This window comes from Nuphar pumila, chromosome 15 (genome assembly GCF_984573655.1).
Source record: "Nuphar pumila chromosome 15, dmNupPumi1.hap1.1, whole genome shotgun sequence".
In the NCBI taxonomy this organism is placed as follows: domain Eukaryota; kingdom Viridiplantae; phylum Streptophyta; class Magnoliopsida; order Nymphaeales; family Nymphaeaceae; genus Nuphar; species Nuphar pumila.
This window is the reverse complement of record NC_143263.1, coordinates 84,665,267-84,688,496: the sequence shown is the minus strand read 5'-3', so window position 1 is coordinate 84,688,496 and position 23,230 is coordinate 84,665,267. Positions and strand designations below refer to the sequence as shown.

The window sequence follows — 23,230 nt, the reverse complement described above, 5'->3', positions numbered from 1 at the left end:
AAAAAAATATGCGAATCTACCTTTTAGTGAGACTTTGCGATACTAGAGTTCATACCGATATATCACACAAACTTCAAAAGGTTCGCCCATGTGAAGGGTAAAATGGTACTAAAGAAGTCAGACAATTGCGGAATTGTACATGAGGCTGATTTAAAAAATTATAGGATACTTTTGGGAAAAATGCTATTTTCCCGTACAATAAAGACAGTTTTCATAACTTATATTGGTCTACAATTTCAGCATACCTAGACTTGATATCAAACTCTAAACCTAATCATAATGGATTGGGTTTGGATCCAAATATTGAATCCAATTGAAAAAATGGATTTGTTTAAAATTCAACTTGGTTGATACTTGATCCGTGGTTGCCATAAATGGGCATAAGTACTAGGTTTTTACACCGGTGTGTGAGGGTTTAAAAAGTTTCAAGTGCATTTTTATTTGAAATATATATTGATAAGATTCAAGAAGATAGTGATACATGTTTCTAATAAATGTTAATACGAATTCTAAAAGAATAGGTACGAGTTTCCCAAAAGTTGATGTGAAGTGCATATTTTTCACAAAGATACCTATGAAGTAAATTAGTTAAACATAATATGTAAATATAATTATTATATAATAATTAATTTATAATTTACAATATTAAAAATCCTAATAAAAAAATGTATTTTTAAAATGATATCATTGTTTATATGCAAAAATGCTAATAGAAACAAACACGATACTCATTTATAATGTTATAGAAACATGTTTCTTATACGTTTCTCAAAAGGCAATTTCAGAAATCTGCCCCATGTCCGAATTCGCAAATGCCCAACATTTTAAGGACATTTTACCCTTAGCACTAGTGAACCTCCTTTAAGTAACTCATCATCAAGGAGGTCCAATGCAACTATGACTTGATCCTAGGTCAATAATTTCAATCATATCTTGGCTTAAACCCAAATCCGAATCAATATGGGTTGGATCTAAGTTTACTTTTTAGATAATTCAGATAATGGGTTCAATGAAACATAATCATAACCAACAAAGTTACACCCCAGTATTCGAGGAATTGACATATGAGTTGAGTGAGGTAGCAAATAATAATAAATATCTTGGTTTTGGTCCAGTCTATGATTAAGTTATATTTAACCTACAATGAATTAGCAAAACATGCCACTTAGTATTGATCATGATGGATACAATTTGGACAATATTATGCACAATCAAAGTGAGTGGCCATTGTCAGACAAAAAATGGACCTGCAGAGTGCCAAACAAATGCTCAACATGTAGCAACCAAACAGTGTCGTGCAAATATCTCTAAGGTACGAAGGTATAAAAAGAGAACATTGGGGATCATAATTGATCTGAATCCAAGTATTAAGTAATAGATATTTAGATCTGAATTAGATCCAACATAACAGAGTTCAATCCAGACCCATATTCTATGTCGTAATACTAGATTCGGGGCTCTTTAGAGTACAAAAAAATTGGTCTTTGATCTAGAACCAAATGTGTATTGAGTAGAAAACAAATGTTGATTTAAATCCTAAATTAAGAAAATGTCAATTACATGGATCCAAATACGATCCGATTATACATTCCCATCTTATTTTAAAATCCGCATCCTAGAAAAAAAGTGGGTCGGATTTCGATGGGAGGTTGGAGGGGAACCCGAACCATTTGCAGCGTTAAGTAGGGACATGGATTGCCTGCCTATGTCTTGAGTGCTGCATTTTGGGTGCGAGTTGGGGGAGCCGAGAAGGTACGGGCGTACATCTCTCTCTCTCTCTCTCTCTCTCTGTGTGTGTGTGTGTGTGTTAATTCGAGGAAGAAGGATTCAGGTTGGGTAGGATGCGTCGCCCAGTCTGTGAAGAGAAGCGATTGGAAAACGCATAGGCAGATACCCCTTTTCTCAGTCTAAAGCTCCGGTCCTTCCTTTGTTTTTGTGTTGTCTTTTCCTTTTTCCGATGGAAGTTGGATCTCATTCGGATTTTTAAACGTGAAAACGTTAGGTCCTTAGCTCTGCTATTTGTTGATTTCGTTCCCAAAGTTCAACGGTAAACCCTAGCCCCACCTCTCTCTCTTTGCGTTTCTGTGCATTTTTGTGTCTAATTCTCTTCTACTTTTTTCCTTTTCTTACCAACTTGGGAAGAAGGAAGAAGGAGGAGAGCTAAAGGGTTTGAGGATTGGCAGGTCTCTCTCTCTCTAGTGTACATCCTGATTCACAATTTCGTTGTAGTGTTTATATTGTACTTGTTGAGTGGTGCAACTCAATTTGAATAGAAATGGGGAAGCTAAAACTTTTTTATATTCGGTTTATTCTTTTATTTTTTTTTTGTTCTTTTAGCAGTTTACCTATAAGAGTGCATGAATATGTCAAATGTAGCCTTGTACCGTATTATATGTAATTATGTACCAGGAACAAAGTATTGCCTTTTAAGGATGTATGATAGCGTGGTGCACGAGTTTCCAGGACTACCCACACCCACACCCACACCCACACAAATGCACACACGCGGGCACAGACAAACGCACCACGGGCACACACACACACACACACACAGCGAAAACGAGTTTGGTGAGATCACAACAAAGATGATCGTTGTTTTAGGTAGGCTGGCTGTAGTAATGGACAGTCTTACTTGAGGTCAACTACTTTATTAAAAGTGTATGCCAATGACCACTATCCTTAGCACCACAAGTATTTGTTCTTCGGTTTCTTATCAGCAAAGAATACCTTCAAAAATTTTAATCTCTTTTTAAAAAATGATAAGTTAAATTGGTTTAAAAAAATAACGCACATAAATGATCAAAACCTGTTAAAATCATCTCGAATTCATGACAAATTGTGCTATATATGGCGGTATATTGAATTTATACAAACTTTGTGCGATTTTTTGTTTTTTTGTGAATTTTGAGGGAGAGATTGCAACTTGTTACTATTCAAAATGTTTTTTTTTTGTTGAAAAGAAAAAGTCCTATTTTAATAGAGGTATTCCACTTCAAATATTTCAATCTAAATTGACTTTTAAAGAACTCTAATAAATCAAGATTCTTTTCACATTTTTTTGTGAGAGAATGAGTCTATAGAAATTGTGGGAGAGAAAATTAATAAGTACTTTGGTTACACATTCTTTTATTTCTTGATCTCCCTCGAAAATACATACCAAAGGCCATAACAAATAATCTAATTCATCAAGGGTCTTGCTTCTGAAAATCCAAAAGTCTCCTCCTAAATTATTGTCGTTTAGTTAAGACAAAAAGGCGAGGGTAATGGTTGGGGCCCAAAAAGCAGGCCCTGGGGCAGTTCAGTTTTAAGAAAAAGGGTGATATAGGATGCTAGCAGTCTCCAAGATGAGGGTTTCTGTGGTATCCAGAAAATCATGCCAAATCTCCAAAAAAGTAATTTGTCTATTTTTGAAATTAGAAGAAATTTATTTATCATTTTCCTATTTTTTCTCAAAGTTTTCTTTCGGCATTATATGCTGCCATTGCCTGAAAGTCATAAATTTCTTGAAAGCATAATTCAAGCAGGACTGTAGTCTTTTCTCTATATAACATTACAGAAGAGTACACTGACGTGGGTCATAAATAACTTGGTCATCTCATGCTGTAATCCAAAGTGTGTTCATATTATTTGCCCTCATAAGGAAGGAAAGTGTGGGTTGCCATAGTACAAAGATTATGAAGTCACATATGAACCTTACCTAGTGCTCCAGAAGGCTGGTCCTCATCCAAACAGTTTTGTTTAGTATTTTCGTGATTAGTACCGGCTACTGCCATAGTGCAAAGCTTATGAAGTCAGATATAGACATTACCTAGTTTTTTCATGGTTATCACTAATACTCATCTTGATGTTATTGTGATTGGTTGGGAAGATGATGTTGAAGAAGAATCTTGTCCATTTATTTTCTTCATCTTTAATTAAATAATGAACTTGAAGCTTGAATAGTTAAGACTGAATGTTTGCCGGCTTCTAGTTTGCCTTTGTGAGGTTGATTATAAATGATATGGTCCATTCTTTACAGTTGTTTTCTGTTTTCTTTTTACTTAATTAAATAATGAAGTTGAAGATTAAATAGTTAGGGATTGAACAAAATGGTGCATTTTCATTGGTTTATTGTTTGTCGTTGTGAGGTTGATTATAAATGATATGGTCCATTCTTTACAGTTGTTTTCTCTTTTCTTTTCACCCTTGTTCTTGTTAATAATATTTGAGTTGGTATATGTACAACTTGTTTGATAATCTTGTGTAATGATGATACCTTTAGTATCTTTTTGTTTTGTTTTGTCCCCCCCCCCCCCCCCCCCCCCCCCCCTCCCCTTTCTAATAGCATTTTCCTTTCATGAAACTACCAGAGCTCACAAGTTGTTGAAAATGAGGGCAAGGAGCTATAGTAACAGTCCTTCTCCACCAAGGGGTTATGGTAGAAGAGGGCGTAGTCCTAGTCCAAGGGGTCGATATAGAACTCAGGGGAGAGATCTTCCTACAAGTCTTCTAGTTCGGAACCTGCGACGTGATTGTAGGTTGGTTGTATGAAACTGTCCTGACATTATATGTTTTTATGCTAGTCTGAAGGGATGCTCATTTAATGGTTTTTATACCAACTGCATACTAATCTCACTAACTACAAGACTTGAATAGTAATTTTTTGTCCTTTCTGGATTTCTGTGAAAGTTACATGTTATGGTAGTTGAAAGTTCATGCTGATTGTTATTGGCGTGCATGTATTATGTGGTGTTTTCTTTGAAAATTTTATACCTTTCCTATCAATAGGCGTTGCTATTCTCTTTCTCACCATCATTACCATTGTTATCTGGACCGACCAAGGCCAGAAAAGGCGAGAAAAATGTTGGATATGCGGATTGTTATAATATAATTGTAGCTTAAACAGGTTTATATGGTCTTCTAAAAGACCTATATTTTGAGCAGAAATGTAAGTCCATTTGATAGATACTATACAATTACCTATTGGACATCCAAGCCAGCACCCCAAAAGCTTAATTGTGATAAGATAAAGCATGTCTAGTCCTGTGTTGGCCTACCTAGCTCTAGAATTCAAAAGGACAAGGTTGACTTTGATTGAAGCAGCTCTTTATATGTGAAGGGCATGCCTCTCAAAGGGAATTGATGTTTTTTTCGCATGCCTCTCAGTCTCAAGGGGAAACTGGTCTTTTGCCCCCCCTTTTTCAATCTTACACCCATCGGCTTCAGGTAGTGCTGCCAATTGGTTAATTCAAGTTGACTATCTATGTTCATGACAAATGGTTTGGAATTTGGATTTCATTGGATTATATATGGGCCGGTTCATATCAGGCTAGATTTCTTTTTATAATCCTAAAATCTTAGAGTATGGCTATATGTCTGGAAATAACTTTGATCAGTTTCAATCCATATGTGATCATAGTAGAATGTTGCGCATAAAAATCCAAGCTACATGACAAGGAAACTACACATCCTTGATGACATGCACCAATTTCTGTCAGCTACAATCCCCATCTGCAAGCAATTGGTGATGGAAACAGTCATCAAGAAGGAGACTGGTGGAGGATTTAGCTGGTACGAAAAGGCAGTGATTTGCTGCTATCAACAAGGTTGGAGCTGTAGGTGATGGCAGCAGTCATCAAGAAGGAGACTGGTGGAGGATTTAGCTGGTATGAAAAGGCAGTGATTTGCTGCTAGCAACAAGGTTGGAGCTGCAGGTGATGGCAGCAAAGACAAAGGTGGGAAAACGAGTGTGAGAAACTTGCTGGGGTGAATGCACATAGAATGCCCAGCAGAGGAAATATGGTGGGTGAGGCACTTTGAGCTGCCAAATCAGGTGGTAGGGGACCGGTGCCTTAGCTGATGGCAAGACAACTATGGAGGTGTGGGAGAAGGGGATTTGGGTCGTGGATAGCATAGCCACAGATATCGCAGATATTTTGAAAATATCGCGATATCATTGGTATTTCAATGTCGGCTGATGTTTTTCCAGGATTTTCAAAAATACCACCAAAACCTAAAGTATTGTGATATTTACCTTAGATATTCCAATATTTTCAAAAAATATATTTTGTATATATTTTAAGTATCTTTTTTCCTTGTATTTTAAAACCTTTTCTAATTGTATCTTTATATTTTTGCAACAAAAATACTATAGAACCTATTCCTTCTTATTTTTTTATTATTCATAGCTTCCAAGATTTTTTCTGAGAAAAATCACTTTTTGAAAATATCTTCGAGAAAAACCTTCGCCAAGAAATTACCTTGAAGTCACATAGGTGTGGGTGCGGATGCGGCACTTTAAAAAAGCTTGGGTATACGGGGGTGCGGGGAGGGTATATATATATAATTTTCAACAGTTTTAAGTTAAACACTACGTGTATGTGTGTGCATTTATGTTTATATATATATATATAATATTAGATAAAAATGTACTTGATTAGGGTTAACTGAATCTACTTTTGGATAAAAATGGACCTCAATGTGGTTAACTTCACATAACACAAAGGAAGCTGTGTCCAAGTGTCGCACTCACCTGGGTGCGGGTGCGGTGCCCTGTTAGAAGAGTCCGTGTTACATTTAGCTCTTACTAAAAGAAGCCTTGTTTGAAGCCCTTTTTTTTGTACTCATGAAAAAGTCCATTCAAGAGTGGATCCAGGTTGCCTCTATAATCCAGAGGCTTTGAGTCACAGGTAGGCTTAGAGTAGGAGGTAGGAATAACTTGGTTGTTCAGGTCTCCTTCATCATTAGGTCAGACTACATCTGCAACACCTTTGGCTGGTGCCTCATAGAGCTTAGAGTGTCCCTCATGGTAGCACAATGAGGCCCCAGAGTCCAATGACACTCTCTACGCCCGAAGCTCTTCCCTTGCAAATTTCCCTCAGGTGAGATGGGGAAGGGCCTTTCGCCACCGTATGTTCACCACCGACATCTTCCTCCCTATATCGAGTTGTAGGCCATGAAGTGCCTCACGGGTGAGGGAATGCTGCCACGATCCATCTAAATGACACTTTAAAAGGGCTTGATGTTAAATGAGCATACTCAACAAGGTAAATGATATCTCTTTTTTTATTTACTTATTGCCATAAGGAAAGATACCTTGCACCTCTTATCCCATGTATCATTTAATGTCAAAATATCACAAGGAATTTCCTACAATCATAAAAGAGGCATTGCAAAATCCTAAGTGGAAAGAAATCATGAAGGGTTAGATGGCTGCTTTAAAAAAATGGAACATGTTCGAACAAGAAATGGTTGAGTGTAATTGGGTGTATACCTTTGGTAGCCGATCATGGAGTGAATGGGAGAGAAGGGAAATCTGCTATGGTGGAGTTGTAGGAATTGAGAGAGATGAAAGGGAATTCTCAAAAGAGAAACTCTAATGAGCTAAATCTGAAGCCCAACGAAGGCAAGAGCTAATCCCACTCTAGAAACTAGAGAAGCCAAGAGAAATGAATCCTCATTAAGAAAAAAGTCAAGCATAATGAGGAAATTACATGGTTGGGACTATTTATAGACCCCATATGCCAACAATGACTAAAATACCCCTCACAATACCCCAAGTTGCCCACTACACCCTCCATGGATCCAAATATGTGTGAGGAGATCCACAAGATAACCCGCCCAATACAAGAAAAGACCCAAAAACAAAAGATGCCAAAATAGTATGCTATTAACCTTACAGATGGTTTAGCAGAGGTTGCAAAGTAAGGCTGGTGGTCAATGTATCCAAGGTCCAAACATGTTGGACAGGAAATTGTTGAACTAGTTGGCAAGCCTAGTTCTACTCAAGTGATTCTTTCCCTTGCAACAAATAAGTCGAGCTATGATTGAATGACATTTTCCAAAAATTGCTTTTGTAAAAATTAGTTTTGAGGGTTGATTCATTAAAATCATTTTAGTGTGTATAATGGTTACAACATTGTCTTTCTATTGTACTTATAGAACATGTTCCATAGCTTCTTCTATTAAAATCTCTCTCTCTCTCCAATGAGCACCACTCCAATGCTATGCTCTCCATTGAGCACACCTATCCACCATAGTCACCTATATTGTTCAAGGTAATTTCTTGGTGAAGGTGTTTCTCGAAGATATTTTCAAAAAGTGTTTTTTCTCGAAAAAATCTTGGAAGCTATGAATAATAAAAAAATAAGAAGGAATAGGTTCTATAGTATTTTTGTTGCAAAAATATAAAGATACTGTTGAGAAGTAGTCTACGTTTCTATGCAATTAAGGGTAGTTTGGTAACTATTTAATAGGTCGGGTCTATGGTATTTACTTATTGTTTCAAAGGGTATTATTGTACATACTTTATTGCTTCTACGTTTCTATGCAATTAAGGGTAGTTTGGTAACTATTTAATAGGTCGGGTCTATGGTATTTACTTATTGTTTCAAAGGGTATTATTGTACGTACTTTATTGCTGGCTAATTTCTCTATTTAAGTGAGATTAGCCCTAATGAGAAAACACGATTTATTCTTCTTCTCTCTCTCTCTCCTGTGCCGACTTCAACATGGTATCAAAGCAGGTTGCAAATATGGGCGTGTGATCTGATCAAGTTCCTCCTCCTTTGGCAGCAGCAACCTAGTTGCTCAACCCATCTGTAGCAACTAGGTTTACGCGTGGGAGCAGGAAAAGTTTTTTTTCCGGCCTGCAGCTTGAATCTGATGTCAGATTCTTGGATCTGACGTCAGGCTTTGTTCTCGGTGTGTCGTAGAGGATAGATTTGCTGTCGACATTAATGTGGAGGCCAGTCGATGGATGCAAGTATGTGATTTCTGCGTCGTGGTCTTCTGGTATGTAAACCCCCCCCCCCCCCCAAAAAAAAAAAAAAACAAAAAAAACAAAAACAAACAAAGATTACTGTCGCTGCTTGGAGTCGATCTGGTGTTGAATGATATCGTTTTTTTTTTCAATTATGCGTTCAGATCTGGGTGTCGATCTGAGGCTGAATGACGCCGTTTTTTTATTCAAGTTTGCATTCAGTTTTGGGTGATTCCAATCTACTTGTCGTGGTTGTGGGTTTCATGTTGCGTGTCGCAGCCTTCCTCTTTGTGATCTAAATCAGATCTGTTGGGTCGATGGAAGTGTTTGTGGGTGGTGTTTTTAAATATGACAATGGAAGTTGCCGATCGTGTGGAAAATCAGATCTGATCAGCGTCTCTTAAATCTCATCAGATCTATTAGTGTTTAAGTTGCATATCAGTGTTGGTCAGATACATAGTCGTTGGTGGACATCTCAGATCGGAGTTCAAGGTTGTGTTTTAACTAAGCTATAACTGGTTATTGGCTGCACCCTTTCACAGAATAGTATATTTTTTGTGTGGGAGTGTCTGTGAAGTGGAACGCATCTACTGTCCAATCTCATGGCTGAAACACAGAAATCAGAATTGAAGAATGACTCAGTGACTGATTATAAAGCTTTTGCTAATCCATTCTCCTATGGATCATCCGTAAAGCTTGATGAGACCAACTATGCTAGATGGTCTCGTACGTTCATGATGTCTGCCTCAGGGCATCACAAAAAACATATTTTATTAGAAAGTGAGTCTAAAGACAAAACCGGAAAGTATATGACATAGGAAGAGGACAATGATATTGTCATGTCATGGATTATGAACAATGTGCAATCTTCTGTCGTTGATGGGCTAATTTATTACACAACTGCAAAACAAATGTGGGATAATTTGTGAGATACTTACTCGCAAGAAACTAATGTAAGTCGTATTCTTCAAGTGGGACAAGAGATCTATCAATTGCAACAAGGAGAGCAAACTCTAGCCCAGTACTATGCCTCTGTGAAAGCAGCATTTGAGAGACTAAATGCACATAGACCATTATGCTGTGATAAACAGAGGTTACACCAGGAGCACACCATGGTCGCGCGGTTCCTTACTGGCTTGTCAACTGAATTCTCAGTTGCCAAAGTTCAGATGTTGACGGGCTAAGATGTTCCCACTCTTGTTGAGGCATATAATCGGCTGAGCAGGCTTGCCATGTCTCTTCCTTCATCCCAGTCGGAATCACAAACCTCTGCTCTGTTTGTCTCCTATGGCCGAGGCCGATGTTCTATTCCTAATACACGAGGTCGTGGACGTGGTCGAGGCACAGGAGGACGTGGCAAGCTCCACCTACTGCGGGAGATTTGGGCATTTAGAAGATAGATGCTTTGACAAGAATGGGCGGCCTCCTGCACATTCAGCTAAAGTAGTTCCTACAACTCAAGTTGCCAAGCCCGAGTCTCTCGTTGTTCCTCCTAGTGATTCGGTTACACTCACTCGTGCTGAGTATGATGATTTGTTGGCACATCGTCTCTCTAGTTCCCCCGTGGCTGATGTTGCATGTTTTGCAGGTGATGCTTTATCTTGCCAAGTTAGTGAAAAGAAGTTGTCCATGGATCCGGACCCAGACCCGTATCCATATGCACTCACGTATCCACATGCAATGCTGTGTTAAGTTGTAATATTATCTGTTCATTAAAGGGCATTTCAGTACCCTAATTTTTGTAACCACTCACTAGCATATATGTTATTGAATACAACAGTCATGGTGGCTTCTTCGTCGTGACCTTCTGCAACCCCTATTCTCTGCCATATTCTTTCTCCTGTGCAGGTAAGCCTGGAGTTTCTTCTCTTTAACATGGTATCAGAGCGACCAAGTTAAAGCTGGGGCTTGGAGTTATCTTTCCAAAAGGAACATCCAAAGAGATCTCAAATCCCAAGCCGCGAAAATTGTGAGTTTCTTCTTTCTGCGTCTTTTTTGAATCAGCGTTTCTCAGATCTATTTTTCAAATCGGATCTGTGCTGCCTTTCTAAACCCAAATCAGCTCTTTTCTTAAATCTGCGTTTTTCTGCATTTTCCTTCTTCCAATCAGCGTTTCCGTCTATCCTTTCTTTTAAACCCAAATCTGGATTTTCCAATCTCAGACTTTTTTTGTGTTTCCTAATCAGTTTCCTTTAATCTCGATTTTCCAATCTTTACCGTATATACCTTTCTTTTAAATCCAAATCTGGATTTTCCAATCCCAGACTTTCTGCGCCTCCTAATCAGTTTCCTTATTAATCGCAGATCTGCAACCTCCCAGATCTTCTGCATCTTTACTTTAGTTGAGATCTTCTCGCTCTGCGTCTTTACTCCTTGCTCATTTATGAGAATATTGATTCTTACCTCTTTTTTTGTCAATTATCTTTGTTTCATTTAAAGTGGATCAACGACAGAATTGTCCGTTGGTAATCTGGTTCTATCTGGAATACCTTTGCTTTATAGTTATCATTTTGTTTTTCTATTCTAGATTACAGAATTTCTTGGAGTTCACTTTTATTTATTCAATGAGGAATTATATCAATTTTGAAATCGATTCAGTGTAGCCACAATCAAATCTGTCATACTCGCTGACCCGTCAGGATATAATTTTCCTGTTTTTACTTTCTGTAAAAAAAGAAAAAAGAAAAAAGAAAAAAGAAAAAAGAAAAAAGAAAAAAGAAAAAAAGAGGCAGAATATTAATAGTGGCTGATTCCTCAATTTCCTCAATAGACTGAATCTGATCCAGAAAATTTTCTCAATGGATTCCTCCTTCCCACAAACAGGTCTTTCTTTTAACTTTCTTAATCAATTCGTTTATGAGAAGTTAAACAACACCAATTTCTTGACTTGGAAAAGACAGATCATTCCTTTCATAAGGAGCAAAGATCTCTCTGGACACCTGGATGGATCAATTCCAACCCCTCCAGAATTTATTTCTCAGGAAAAGGAAGATGATAAAGGGGCATCCTCTACTGTGCTTCTCAGAAATCCAGATTATGTTGCTTGGATGAAGAGAGACCAAGCATTGGTGGCATACTGTTAGAAAGTGACTTTAAATACTTTAGGTTCGATAATGAACCCATACACATTAAGTGCGAATATACCCATTCAAGGGAACAACACAAGCACATCATGTGCTAATACATAAACCCATAAAAGGGGTAAATATGACATAAAGTCATAAGTTGAATATTATTGAAGAAATAAGAAGAAGAGGGTAAAAAACCCTATACAATGGAGCATAAGCTCCTCCAAGGAGTGAAGAATACAAAGGGGGCGACCCCTATTTATAACACAAGAGAGGAGCCACCTAGGGGGCTCCCAAAGAAGTCGTTGGGAGCCCCCAACGGTCACATTTATGACCGTTGGGGGCTCCCCAACGACTCTTTGGGGAGCCTCCCTAGGTGGCGCAAACCCAAAAAAGGAGAAAAATAAAAAATAAAATTAAATTACAAACATATTCCGAATGGAATATGCGTAAAACTGTGAAATGTCTAAACTACCCCTATGCCTATAAATAGAGAAATATATATTATATATATATAATTAGGATAATACATATGCATATATACAATATATGAATATGTATTATCCTTTATATATATAAAATGTATATAATATTACAAAGGTTGAATGATACATTTTAACACCCCCCCTCAAACTTTGCGTGGGGGAACGAAAAGATTGAAGAAAGCAAGAGGAAGAATCTCAAGGCTTCAAGAGCCTTCAGTCCGAATGCCATTGAAAAAGCAAATGTCTTCCTCCAACGTCTTTAACGATGAGTACCTTCCATGATCTATCCAAGGAACTTCCTTTTTCACTTATCTTCAAGATCCTGTGGAACAACAACAAAGAACAAGTAAAAAATATCTTTGCACTTTACTCAAATGAAACATTCCTAACAAGGTGCAAAATTACATGATAAAATAATTACTTTAGCATGAGGAAAATTTAGAAAAATCAAGATTTCAAAATCATATATCATGTTAAATGGTGAGCAGAAGCAAATTATGCGGAAATGAATTGCAAGAATGCATAATGCATTCATAAGGTCCAACATTGGACAAACATAACCCCATAATGGGGAATAACACAATGGTCCCCTAAGAGACACCACAGTAAGCCTACGAAGAGGCATAAGTTACATATGTTTTATTGAATGAGATCCTAAAAGGCCATAAAGAGCATATGCATATATTATCATGAAATGAATTAATACTTAAATGAATCATTAATGAACATGCTTCAAACCTGTAATGAAGTGTCAAACAAGAGAAACGAAGTCTCCAAGGATACTTTAGACAAAATAAACACAAGATTTCACAAGGTTTTAAATCCATTTACGAGGCAAAACGAAGAGTGTTATTTGAGTAGAGAATCTTACCCATTTAGGAAAATCTCACTCAATTGACAAAAAACACATTTTGCATACAAAAGTGGCAGAAAAAAAACCATAAGCACTTAATATATAGATTAAATGCCAAAAAATCAACTTGATTTTAAAATATGCATATCAAAAATATGATTCACTTGAATATCTTAAAACACAAGTCATGAATGAAATTTTGCAAATTTCAACAATAGTTCATCCATTACAAACAACTACCTCATTAGTCCTCCAAAACCCATAAATCAAGTGTATAAGCTACTAGATCAAGAATATAAATACAATGCCATTAAAGGCCAAATAACACACACAAAGGTGTGCAAAAGAACATCTTGTCTACATATAATAATACTTGAAATGAGTGCATCTACGACAAGAACAAGAGAATACATGCCAACATGGACCAAAAGCATCTCTTGTCTGCGTAAAAATACACTCAAACCCAAGTATTTTCAGCTACTAGAACAAGAGTAACAAGCCAGCCATGGGCTAAAAACACAATACATCTCTTGTCTACATAAGATGGCACTTGAAATGAGTGACATGGGCATACATTTCAGCGACTAGAACAAGGACACAAATGCCAACATAGGCTAAAATCACACACCATGGTGTGAATCAACGTGCCTTGTCTACATAAAATAACACTCAAGACAAGTGTGTTCAGCTACTAGACCAAGAGAGCAAAAGTCAACAAAGGGCTACCAACACACGAAGCTGTAATAAAATTCTTGTCTACATATGATGACACTTAGATAAGGGGCATAAAAGGAGAAGACTTTTGAGGCAATAAAACTTGTAATGACAAACATATAAATAAAACCTTGAAACAATATTCTTCAAAAAAAGAATACCCATAACAATATCATTTTGAAATAAAATGTGTGAATATACCATGCGAAAGTATCTTCAACAAGATATTTTAGTCGACAACGCAATCACCTTGAGAATAAATGTGTGAACATACACACCCAAGAACACTTGTGCACAACAAGCACAACACACGGAATCACAAATGTGCAAATGCACTCATAAGATTCATAAACAACTAAAAAGGTTGGGCTATAATCCCAAAAAATTGATTTTAATATACCTTAAAACATTTAAGGTTTTAAACATCATATATCCATCACATTTATATATAAATAAGAGCATCCATAAGATCAATGGTCAACATAAAACTAGTGACACACTCATATACCAAATCATTCTAGAGTCCCAAGGTGCCCATAACTCACCTCAACCACCATCTATAATATGGTAAGTGGACAAACTAAAATGACATAACAATGAGTGACACACTCATAATTAGAGATCATATACCAAATCATTCTAGAGTCCTAAGGTGCCCACAACTCACCTCAATCACCATCTATAATATGGCAAGTGGACAATTTAGAATGATATAACACGAGGTGCCCATAACTCACCTCAACAAACATCTCTAATAAAGCAATAATAAGGCCAAACAAGTGATGCATTAAATAACATGTGATGGACAAATATAAATGCTACAAAAAGGCAATAAACACTTTAGGAATCATTTTTCAAAGAAAAGAGGACCGATTAAAAATTGAATCAAATGTTCAATATAATCAATCACAATAATATGCTTTATAACAACAAATTTGCATAAATCCGAATTATGCTTAATCTTCAAAAGAAGTCATTTATACAAAAAAGACTTATTATGCAACTAACACAATTTATGAAATATTTAAGCAACATCATGCGTAAGAACCAATTTGGAAAAAGTAAAAAACAAGCCTCAACTATGATAGATATAAAGTGCAATTAAATGCACACCAAATGATAATAGATACACTTTTATGCAATGCAAGATTTTTAAATGACAATAATCTTGAATGAGCAAATAACAAACTTAGGCCAATATAGGCATTCATAAAGATGGTGAAGTTTGAAAATCTTATGAAATCCACTATTGTAACTTAAAAAATGATGCTCACAACCAATCTTCTTACAACAACCATGAAATCTTCATAAAAGAGTATATACTCACAAGAAGATTATAAGGACCGAAAGACTCCTTAAAGAGAGCTCAAAAAACACACAAAATTCTCAAAGAAGGGGGAAACTCCACTAAAGTGGGAGAAATCCCAACAAAGAAGAATAATAGATTTATTAAAAAACCTTATGATAAAGTAAGATTATACTATGACATAAATCTATAAAATTAAACATTTATCGAGGAAAAATTCAAAACTCTTAAATTTTATCAAAAAACATGACTTAATAGATTATTACCAACTCCTAATGCAATAAGTACGCAACAAACATTAGTGAAGACCATAAATTTTATAATGAGACAAGCTCTTTAAATCAAATTGAAAAATCTTTTAAGAGTATAAAGATGCAAAGAAAATCACCATATTCCATAATACTATTTTAAAACTTAATTCAACCGAAAAAAAACCCTTCTTAATTAAATAAAAAGGACCCATTAGGAAAGTGAATCAAAACTTATTAAGGAATTTTTCATATATGTCAAGCATTTTTCAAAAAAACTACACCTCACAAACATTTTAATCTTAACATACCTTTCTTTAAAGACTTACCATTCATATAAACGGTATTCTTGTAAACAAAGTTAGGTTTAAAATATAAATTCAAAGCTCCAATGGTCATAAATTTTTACCGACTTATTAAAGCAAGTTTTGAGCAATCATATATCTAATTTTTCGCCAAACAAGTTATCATTTAAAATTTTTCAAAGAAAAACATACGAAAAAGTATGTATACAAAAAAGATTCAATAAAGTATCAATTAACTCAAATTTTTATAAAAAGACATAATGACAAAGAGTACACATAAAAAAAAAACATATTAAATTCTTCATACAATACTTAAAGAAATAGAATGCATACCGAATAACTTTAAGAAAGAAAAGAGAGAGAAATGAATACTTCACCATTTTTCTTTAAAAATTTCTTGAATACCACGCTTCCCGATGCACCAAAGAGCAACTCGATCTCAACCGAGCTCTGATACCATGTTAGAAAGTGACTTTGAATACTTTAGGTTCGATAATGAACCCATACACATGCACATTAAGTGCGAATATACCCATTCAAGGGAACAACACAAGCACATCATGTGCTAATACATAAACCCATAAAAGGGGTAAATATGACATAAAGTCATAAGTTGAATATTATTGAAGAAATAAGAAGAAGAGGGTAAAAAACCCTATACAATGGAGCATAAGCTCCTCCAAGGAGTGAAGAATACAAAGGGGGAGACCCCTATTTATAACACAAGAGAGGAGCCACCTAGGGGGCTCCCCAACGACTCTTTGGGGAGCCTCCCTAGGTGGCGCAAACCCAAAAAAAGGAGAAAAATAAAAAAATAAAAAAATAAAAAAATAAAAAATAAAATTAAATTACAAACATATTTCGAATGGAATATGCGTAAAACTGTGAAATGTCTAAACTACCCCTATGCCTATAAATAGAGAAATATATATTTTATATATATAATTAGGATAATACATATGCATATATACAATATATGAATATGTATTATCCTTTATATATATAAAATATATATAATATTACAAAGGTTGAATGATACATTTTAACACATACATCACCTCTACACTGTTGCAAGAGGTTCTTGTAGCCATCCTTGATGATTGTTCGGCCAGGGAGTTGTGGGACAAATTACTTCAAACATATTCGCAAATATCCAAGGCCAGAGTTGTGTTTCTTAAGTGGGAATTTCAGATGTTAAAGAAAGATTCCATGTCTATCATGGAATACTTGAATAAATTGAAGACCATTACAGATCAATTTGCTATCGTGGGATGTGTGGTTAATGATAAAGATAAAGTACAACAGACTCTAAGCGGACTGGGGTCAGATTATCATGTTCTGACAACGTCCTTATTGTGTCTTCCAGAGCTTCCAAAGTTTGAAGATCTACGTGCAAAATTGCTGCAATATGAAATGAGTCTGAAGGTTTTTTTTTGAAGAAAATCATGTGCACTCAGGGACTCAAGATATACTTGCTACATGACTGATTTATGAAAGAGGAAGAGGAGGTGGCGCCTTTCGAGGCAAAGGTGGACAAGCAAGACATGGTTTTGGGGGTCGTGGACTACTTCCAACACCTAATGTTCCTCCCAATCAGCAAAGTCAAAGGCCCATTCTTACATGTTTTTTATGTAACAAAAGATGATATATTAAAGCAAATTGTTGGTTCAATCCCCAAAACAAAGGAAAATCTTTGCAAACAGAGACTAAGAAAGACTTAGGAACCTCAAAAGCTGGGGGAGAAGTAAGGGAGCTACTATTGACAGCACTGACAGGATCAAATATGAAGCAGAATGACAAAGACATTTGGTATGTTGACTCAGGGGCAACAACTCATGTTTCAGGTGATGCGGGTAAACTCCTAAACCCTATTCCTTATGTTGGTAGAAATAATATAGTTACAGGAGATGGTTCTCATCACTCCATTTCACACATTGAAAATGCTATTATACCCATGTCTAAGTCTCCTCTCAAGCTTTCAAATGTTCTTCATGCACCAAATATTCAGAAAAATATTGTTTCCGTCTCAAAATTGGTTGATGATATTGATATCTCAGTTGAATTTACTCCCTCTTCTGTTTATGTCAAGGATCTTCACACGAGGGAGACATTCGCTGAAGGAAAGAGACGAGGCAACATGTACATTTTTCAAGAATATCCCTCCTCCACAGTTCATCCCACTTGTTCATCCTTGAAGCTTCATCAACATCCACCATTAATTTCTTCTGAGTGTGTGTTCGCCATTTCTGAATGTAATAAGCCAATTCTTTGGCATAGTCGATTGGGTCATTGTAGTCGTCATTTTATTGAAAAACTTGTCTCAAATAATTTGATTCCTAAGTCCAGTATGGGGTCAGAGGTAAATGAAATAAAATGTCCGAGTTGTCACTTATGTAAGAGTCATGTTTTACCCTTCAATTGAGTCAATAAAAGAGCTTTAAGACCTTTTGAAATCATATGTTTTGATGTCTGGGGCCCTGCCCTAATTGCTTCTTACTCAAGCAACATATATTATCTTATCTTTGTTGACAGCTATTCTCGTTACACTTGGATATTCTTCATGAAGCATAAATCCGAAGTCTTTGGATTGTTCTGAAATTTTTATTATTTCATCAAAAATCATTTCTCTGAAAACATTCTACATTTTCAATGTGATGGAGGGGAAGAGTTTTCCTCTAGTGATTTTATTGATTTTCTCTAACATAACGGAATACGGAGAAGAGTGTCTTGCCCACATACATCTCAACAAAATGAGATTGCTGAAAGGAAGGATCGACATATTGTTGAGAGTGCAATGAGCATGATGCATGATAATAATCTTCCTATTACTTTATAGACAGAGGCCTTTCATTCTACAATGCATGTGATAAATTGTCTGCCCATGACATTGTTAGAAAATAGATCACCATACTTTACACTTTTTGGTAGTCATCCCGATTATCATGAATTTACGTGTTTTTGGATATGTTTGTTATGTGCATATTGACAGCTTGTTAAGGCATAAGTTTCAAGATAAAGCCTTGAAGTGCAGATTTGTGGGGTATGTGGATGACTATAAGGGGGTACAGGTGCTATGATCCTTCGAGTAGACGCATCAAAGTGTCCACAAACGTTATTTTTGATGAGATGAACTTTGATAATCAACCAGCTAACACCTCAAATTCAAGATCCAATGTTGAGGTATATTATCCATGGCTAACTTCTGAACTTTTTTCCAACATTAATGATGATTGTCCTCCAGACTGTAGTCAGAAGGAAATATGTGAGGAGTCAGAAAATGCACCACAACCAGAAGAAGTTGTTGCGCAACCCTTGGAAACAAGAAGGTACAAGGGCATTGTCTACACCCGACGTGAAAAAGAACCTCCATCCGTTTTTGCTTCTTGTCCAAATCTTAATGAAACTCCTCCTCCTTCACAGGAGTTGGTTGTTAGGAGGTCCACTCGGCCTCGGCATCCACTTGATAGATGGGTAAGCTTCAAAAAAATTTCACTGGATTTTAAATTGTTTTTGACATCCATAAACAAAGAAGACGAGCCTTTCACATTTTATCAAGCTGTCAACTCCAAGAAGTGGATTGAAGCGATGAATGAAGAAATGGAAGCTTTACATGAATGTGGAACTTGGGAAATTGTGCCCAGACCACCCAACAAAAATGTGGTTGGATCGAAATGAGTATATAAGATCAAATATAAACTAGATGGGAGTATTGAAAGGTATAAGGCTAGGCTTGTTGCTGAAGTGTTTATGCAAGAACAAGAGCAGGATTTTGATGAAACCTTTAGTCCTGTTGTGAAAATAGGGACTATTCGAATTGTGTTAGGTCTAGCTATTGAACATGGATGGGCATTAAGTCAGCTAGATGTTAAAAATGCTTTCCTACATGGAGATTTAAAGGAGAAAGTTTATATGGAGCAACCCGCTGGATATGCAGAACAAGATGCTAATCAATATATGTGTAGATTAAAAAGAGCGATATATGGTTTGAAACATGCATCTCATTCTTGGTTCGAGAGTTTTTCGCTTGAGATACAAAGACATGGCTTATCTAGGTCCCTTCTAGATCATTCATTATTCATCTACAAGAAGCAGAATGTCACCAAAATCCTATTGATATACGTAGACGACATCATCATTACAGGAAACTGTGGAACTCACATTGAGGAAGTAAAGAAATTGTTGAATCAGAGATTTAAGATGAAGGATCTGGGAGATTTGCGATATTTCCTTGGGGTAGAAGTCGACAAGACATGTAATATTCTTACTCTCACTCAACACAAGTATACAGGGGACATTCTCAGTAGAGTGGGTATGATAAATTGCAAACCATTGGGAACTCCAAGTGTCATACATCAGAAACTGAGCTCTAAAGAGGGAGATCTGTATGAAGATCTTACTAGATATCACAGCATAGTAGGTATGTTATAATATCTAACATTCACTCGACCTGATATAATTTATTCAGTCAATCAGGTGTCTCAATTTATGCATGAACCTCGTACATCACATATGGAGGCCGTTAAGAGAATACTAAGGTATTTAAAAAGCACTGTTGGTGATGGGCTTGTGTATAGAAAGGGTGGGCTGAATCAGGGAGCACATGAGATCTTAGTTTATGTTGATGCTAATTGGGCAGGTGATCTAGATGAACGTCAATCGATATCTGGTTATTGCGTTTTCCTTGGGTCGAACTTGGTTTCTTGTAGTAGTAGGAAGCAGAAAGTCGTCGCTAGGTCGAGCATCGAAGCTGAATATAGATCAATGGCTGCCGCGACTGCGGAGGCTACATGGATAAGGCATCTCCTCACAAAAATAGGAGAACCGATTGCTCGATCACTTCTATGTGATAACCAAAGTGCTATCAATATGTCCTTCAATCCTATTTATCACAGTCGGGCAAAACACATTGAGATAGACCAACACTTTGTGAGGCAAAATGTCGAAGAAAAGGAAATTGAACCCAATTTTGTCCGAACTGAAGAGCAAGTTGCATACATATTCACAAAAGGATTGACGAAGAACAAGTTTTGGATGTTAAAAGGCAAGTTGTTCATGATCAAAGACCATGTACAACTTGAGGAAGGGTGAAAAGAAGTTGTCCATGAATCCGAACCCGGACCCGTATCCATACGCACTCACGTATCCACACGCAATGCTGTGTTAAGTTGTAATATTAGCTGTTCATTAAAGGGTATTTCAGTACCCTAATTTTTGTAACCACTCACTAGCATATGTGTTATTGAATACAACAGTCACAGTGGCTTCTTCGTCGTGACCTTCTGCAACCGCTATTCTCTGCCATCTTCTTTCTCCTGTGCAGGTAAGCCTGGAGTTTCTTCTCTTTAACAGGTAGTAGGTGGATTATTGATTCAGGGGCATCTAGACATTTGTGTGGAAATGCCTGTGATTTTTTCAATTTGGATAGTGTTGCTAACCATAAAAAGGTAGTTCTTGCCGATGGAAGTTCCTCTTCCATTGTTGGCCAGGGAAATATCTCCATCTCCCCTACTCTTTAGTTATCAAATGTTCTTCATGCCCCTTCATTCCCTCAAAATCTGTTATCTGTTAGTCGTGTTGCAAAAGAATTGAATTGTAGAGTAATATTTGATCCTGCCTGTTGCACTTTTCAGGACTTGCTGACGGGGAAGACGATTGGTGGATGCTATGAGGAAGGTGGAGTCTATTATCTACATCAACCAGTTGGATCTGTTCATTCGACAGTTGAGTCCTCCGCTAGTCCGCTGCTTTGGCATCATCGTCTTGGTCATCTCCCGTTGCTTAAATTGCGTAGAGTTATTCCTCGTATCTCGCCGTCCACTACTCTGCTGTGTGAAGCATGTCAGCTTGGGAAGCATCATAGGAGTTCATTTCCGTCTAGTCTGAGTCCTTCAAGTCAAAATATGTTTGATCTTCTTCATGTTGATGTTTGGGGTGCAAGGAGAATTCCTAGTCATTCTAAGTGTCATTATTATTTAGTCATTGTAGATGATTTTTCCAGATTATCTTGGGTATTCTTGTTAAAAGATAGGGCTGAAGCCCCCATTATTCTCAAATCTTTGATTATTGAAATAAAAAATCAGTTTAATTCTTGTGTCAAAGTTGTTCGCATTGACAATGCTCTTGAATTCAAATCCTCTGAATTGTTACAATTTTACAAAACTCTTGGAATCCAACCTCAAACTACTTGTCCTTATACCTCGCAATAAAATGGAGTAGCGGAGTGCAGACGTAGACACATTCTAAATGTTGTCTGTTGCCTCATGATCCAGTCTAATATGCCTGCGTCTTACTGGGGAGATGCAGTTCTAACTGCGGGATATCTAATAAACCGTATGCCTTCAACTTTTGTGGGGGATTGTATTCCCATTCAAATTCTTAGACCGAAAGCTCCTCTTTTCCCTATCTCTTCAAAGGTATTTGGCTGTGTGTGCTTTGTTCATAAACTTGGTCCCAATCGAGATAAATTGTCCCCCCAATCTATGAAATGTGTTTTTGTTGGGTATCCCAAGCACCAAAAAGGATATCGTTGTTATGATCCCATATCCCAGAGAGAGTATGTCAGTGCAGATGTTTCCTTTTTTGAGTCTTTCCCATATTTTTCTAGTACTTCTCCGAGATTACATGCCAGTCTAGGTGATTCCTTTCATGCAAAATTGTGTTATCTCCACCAGGGATGCCTAAGGTGGAATTCAAGTTCGTGAAGGCGGTCCGTGCAAGCAAGATGATTTCTTCACTAAAGGCACAACATTACCTGAGAAGGGGATGCACTGCCTTTTTAGTTAGTGTCGTCCAGTCCGAGCCAACGCAAGTTTCGATTAGAGATCTGGAGGTGGTTCGGGATTTTCCGGACGTCTTCCTAGAGGAGCTGCCAGGACTTCCCCCACCACGAGAGGTTGAATTCAACATCGAGTTGCTACCAGGTACAGCGCCAATTTCTACAGCTCCATACCGTATGGCGCCAGCCGAGCTTGAGGAACTCAAGAAGCAGCTACAGGAGTTGATGGATTTAGGATTCATTCGCCCCAGTGTCTCGCCTTGGGGAGCTCCTGTTTTATTCGTTAAAAAGGACGGATCATTGCAGTTGTGCATCGACTATCGAATGCTCAACCAGGCCACGATAAAGAATAAGTATACGTTACCGCGTATCGAAGATCTGTTCGATCAACTGCGGAATGCCAAGATTTTCTCAAAGATCGACCTTAGGTCAGGATACCATCAACTCAGAATTAAGGGAGATGATATCTCCAAGACGGCTTTTCGAACCAGGTATGGGCATTTCGAGTTTACTGTCATGCCTTTCGGACTCACAAACGCTCCTGCAGCCTTCATGGACCTCATGAACCGTGTGTTTAAACCCTTTTTAGACACCTTCGTCATCGTGTTCATTGATGACATCCTGGTGTACTCAGAGACCTGGGATCAGCATCGCGAACACCTGATCATCATTTTGGAAACCTTGCGGAAGGAGCGTTTGTTTGCTAAATTCTCTAAAAGCGAGTTTTGGCTCAGGG

At 37.1% G+C, this 23,230-nt stretch overlaps 1 protein-coding gene across 3 annotated transcripts in view; it reads left to right on the top strand.

Annotated features, from left to right (window-relative positions):
- Positions 1-1,718: 1,718 nt before the first annotated feature.
- LOC149815831 (serine/arginine-rich SC35-like splicing factor SCL33) overlaps positions 1,719-23,230 on the top strand; it is a 32,670-nt gene continuing 11,158 nt past the window's right edge. The window contains exons 1-3 of one of the 3 annotated variants that reach the window (XM_089988456.1): positions 1,733-1,752; positions 2,146-2,183; positions 4,350-4,517. In XM_089988456.1, the coding sequence (XP_089844582.1) occupies positions 4,369-4,517 (149 nt within the window). In that variant the 5' untranslated portion in view covers positions 1,733-1,752; positions 2,146-2,183; positions 4,350-4,368. Of the gene's footprint in view, positions 2,048-2,142; positions 2,184-4,349; positions 4,518-23,230 lie in introns of all 3 variants that reach the window. The other 2 variants (XM_089988455.1, XM_089988457.1) reach the window with 2 other exon arrangements.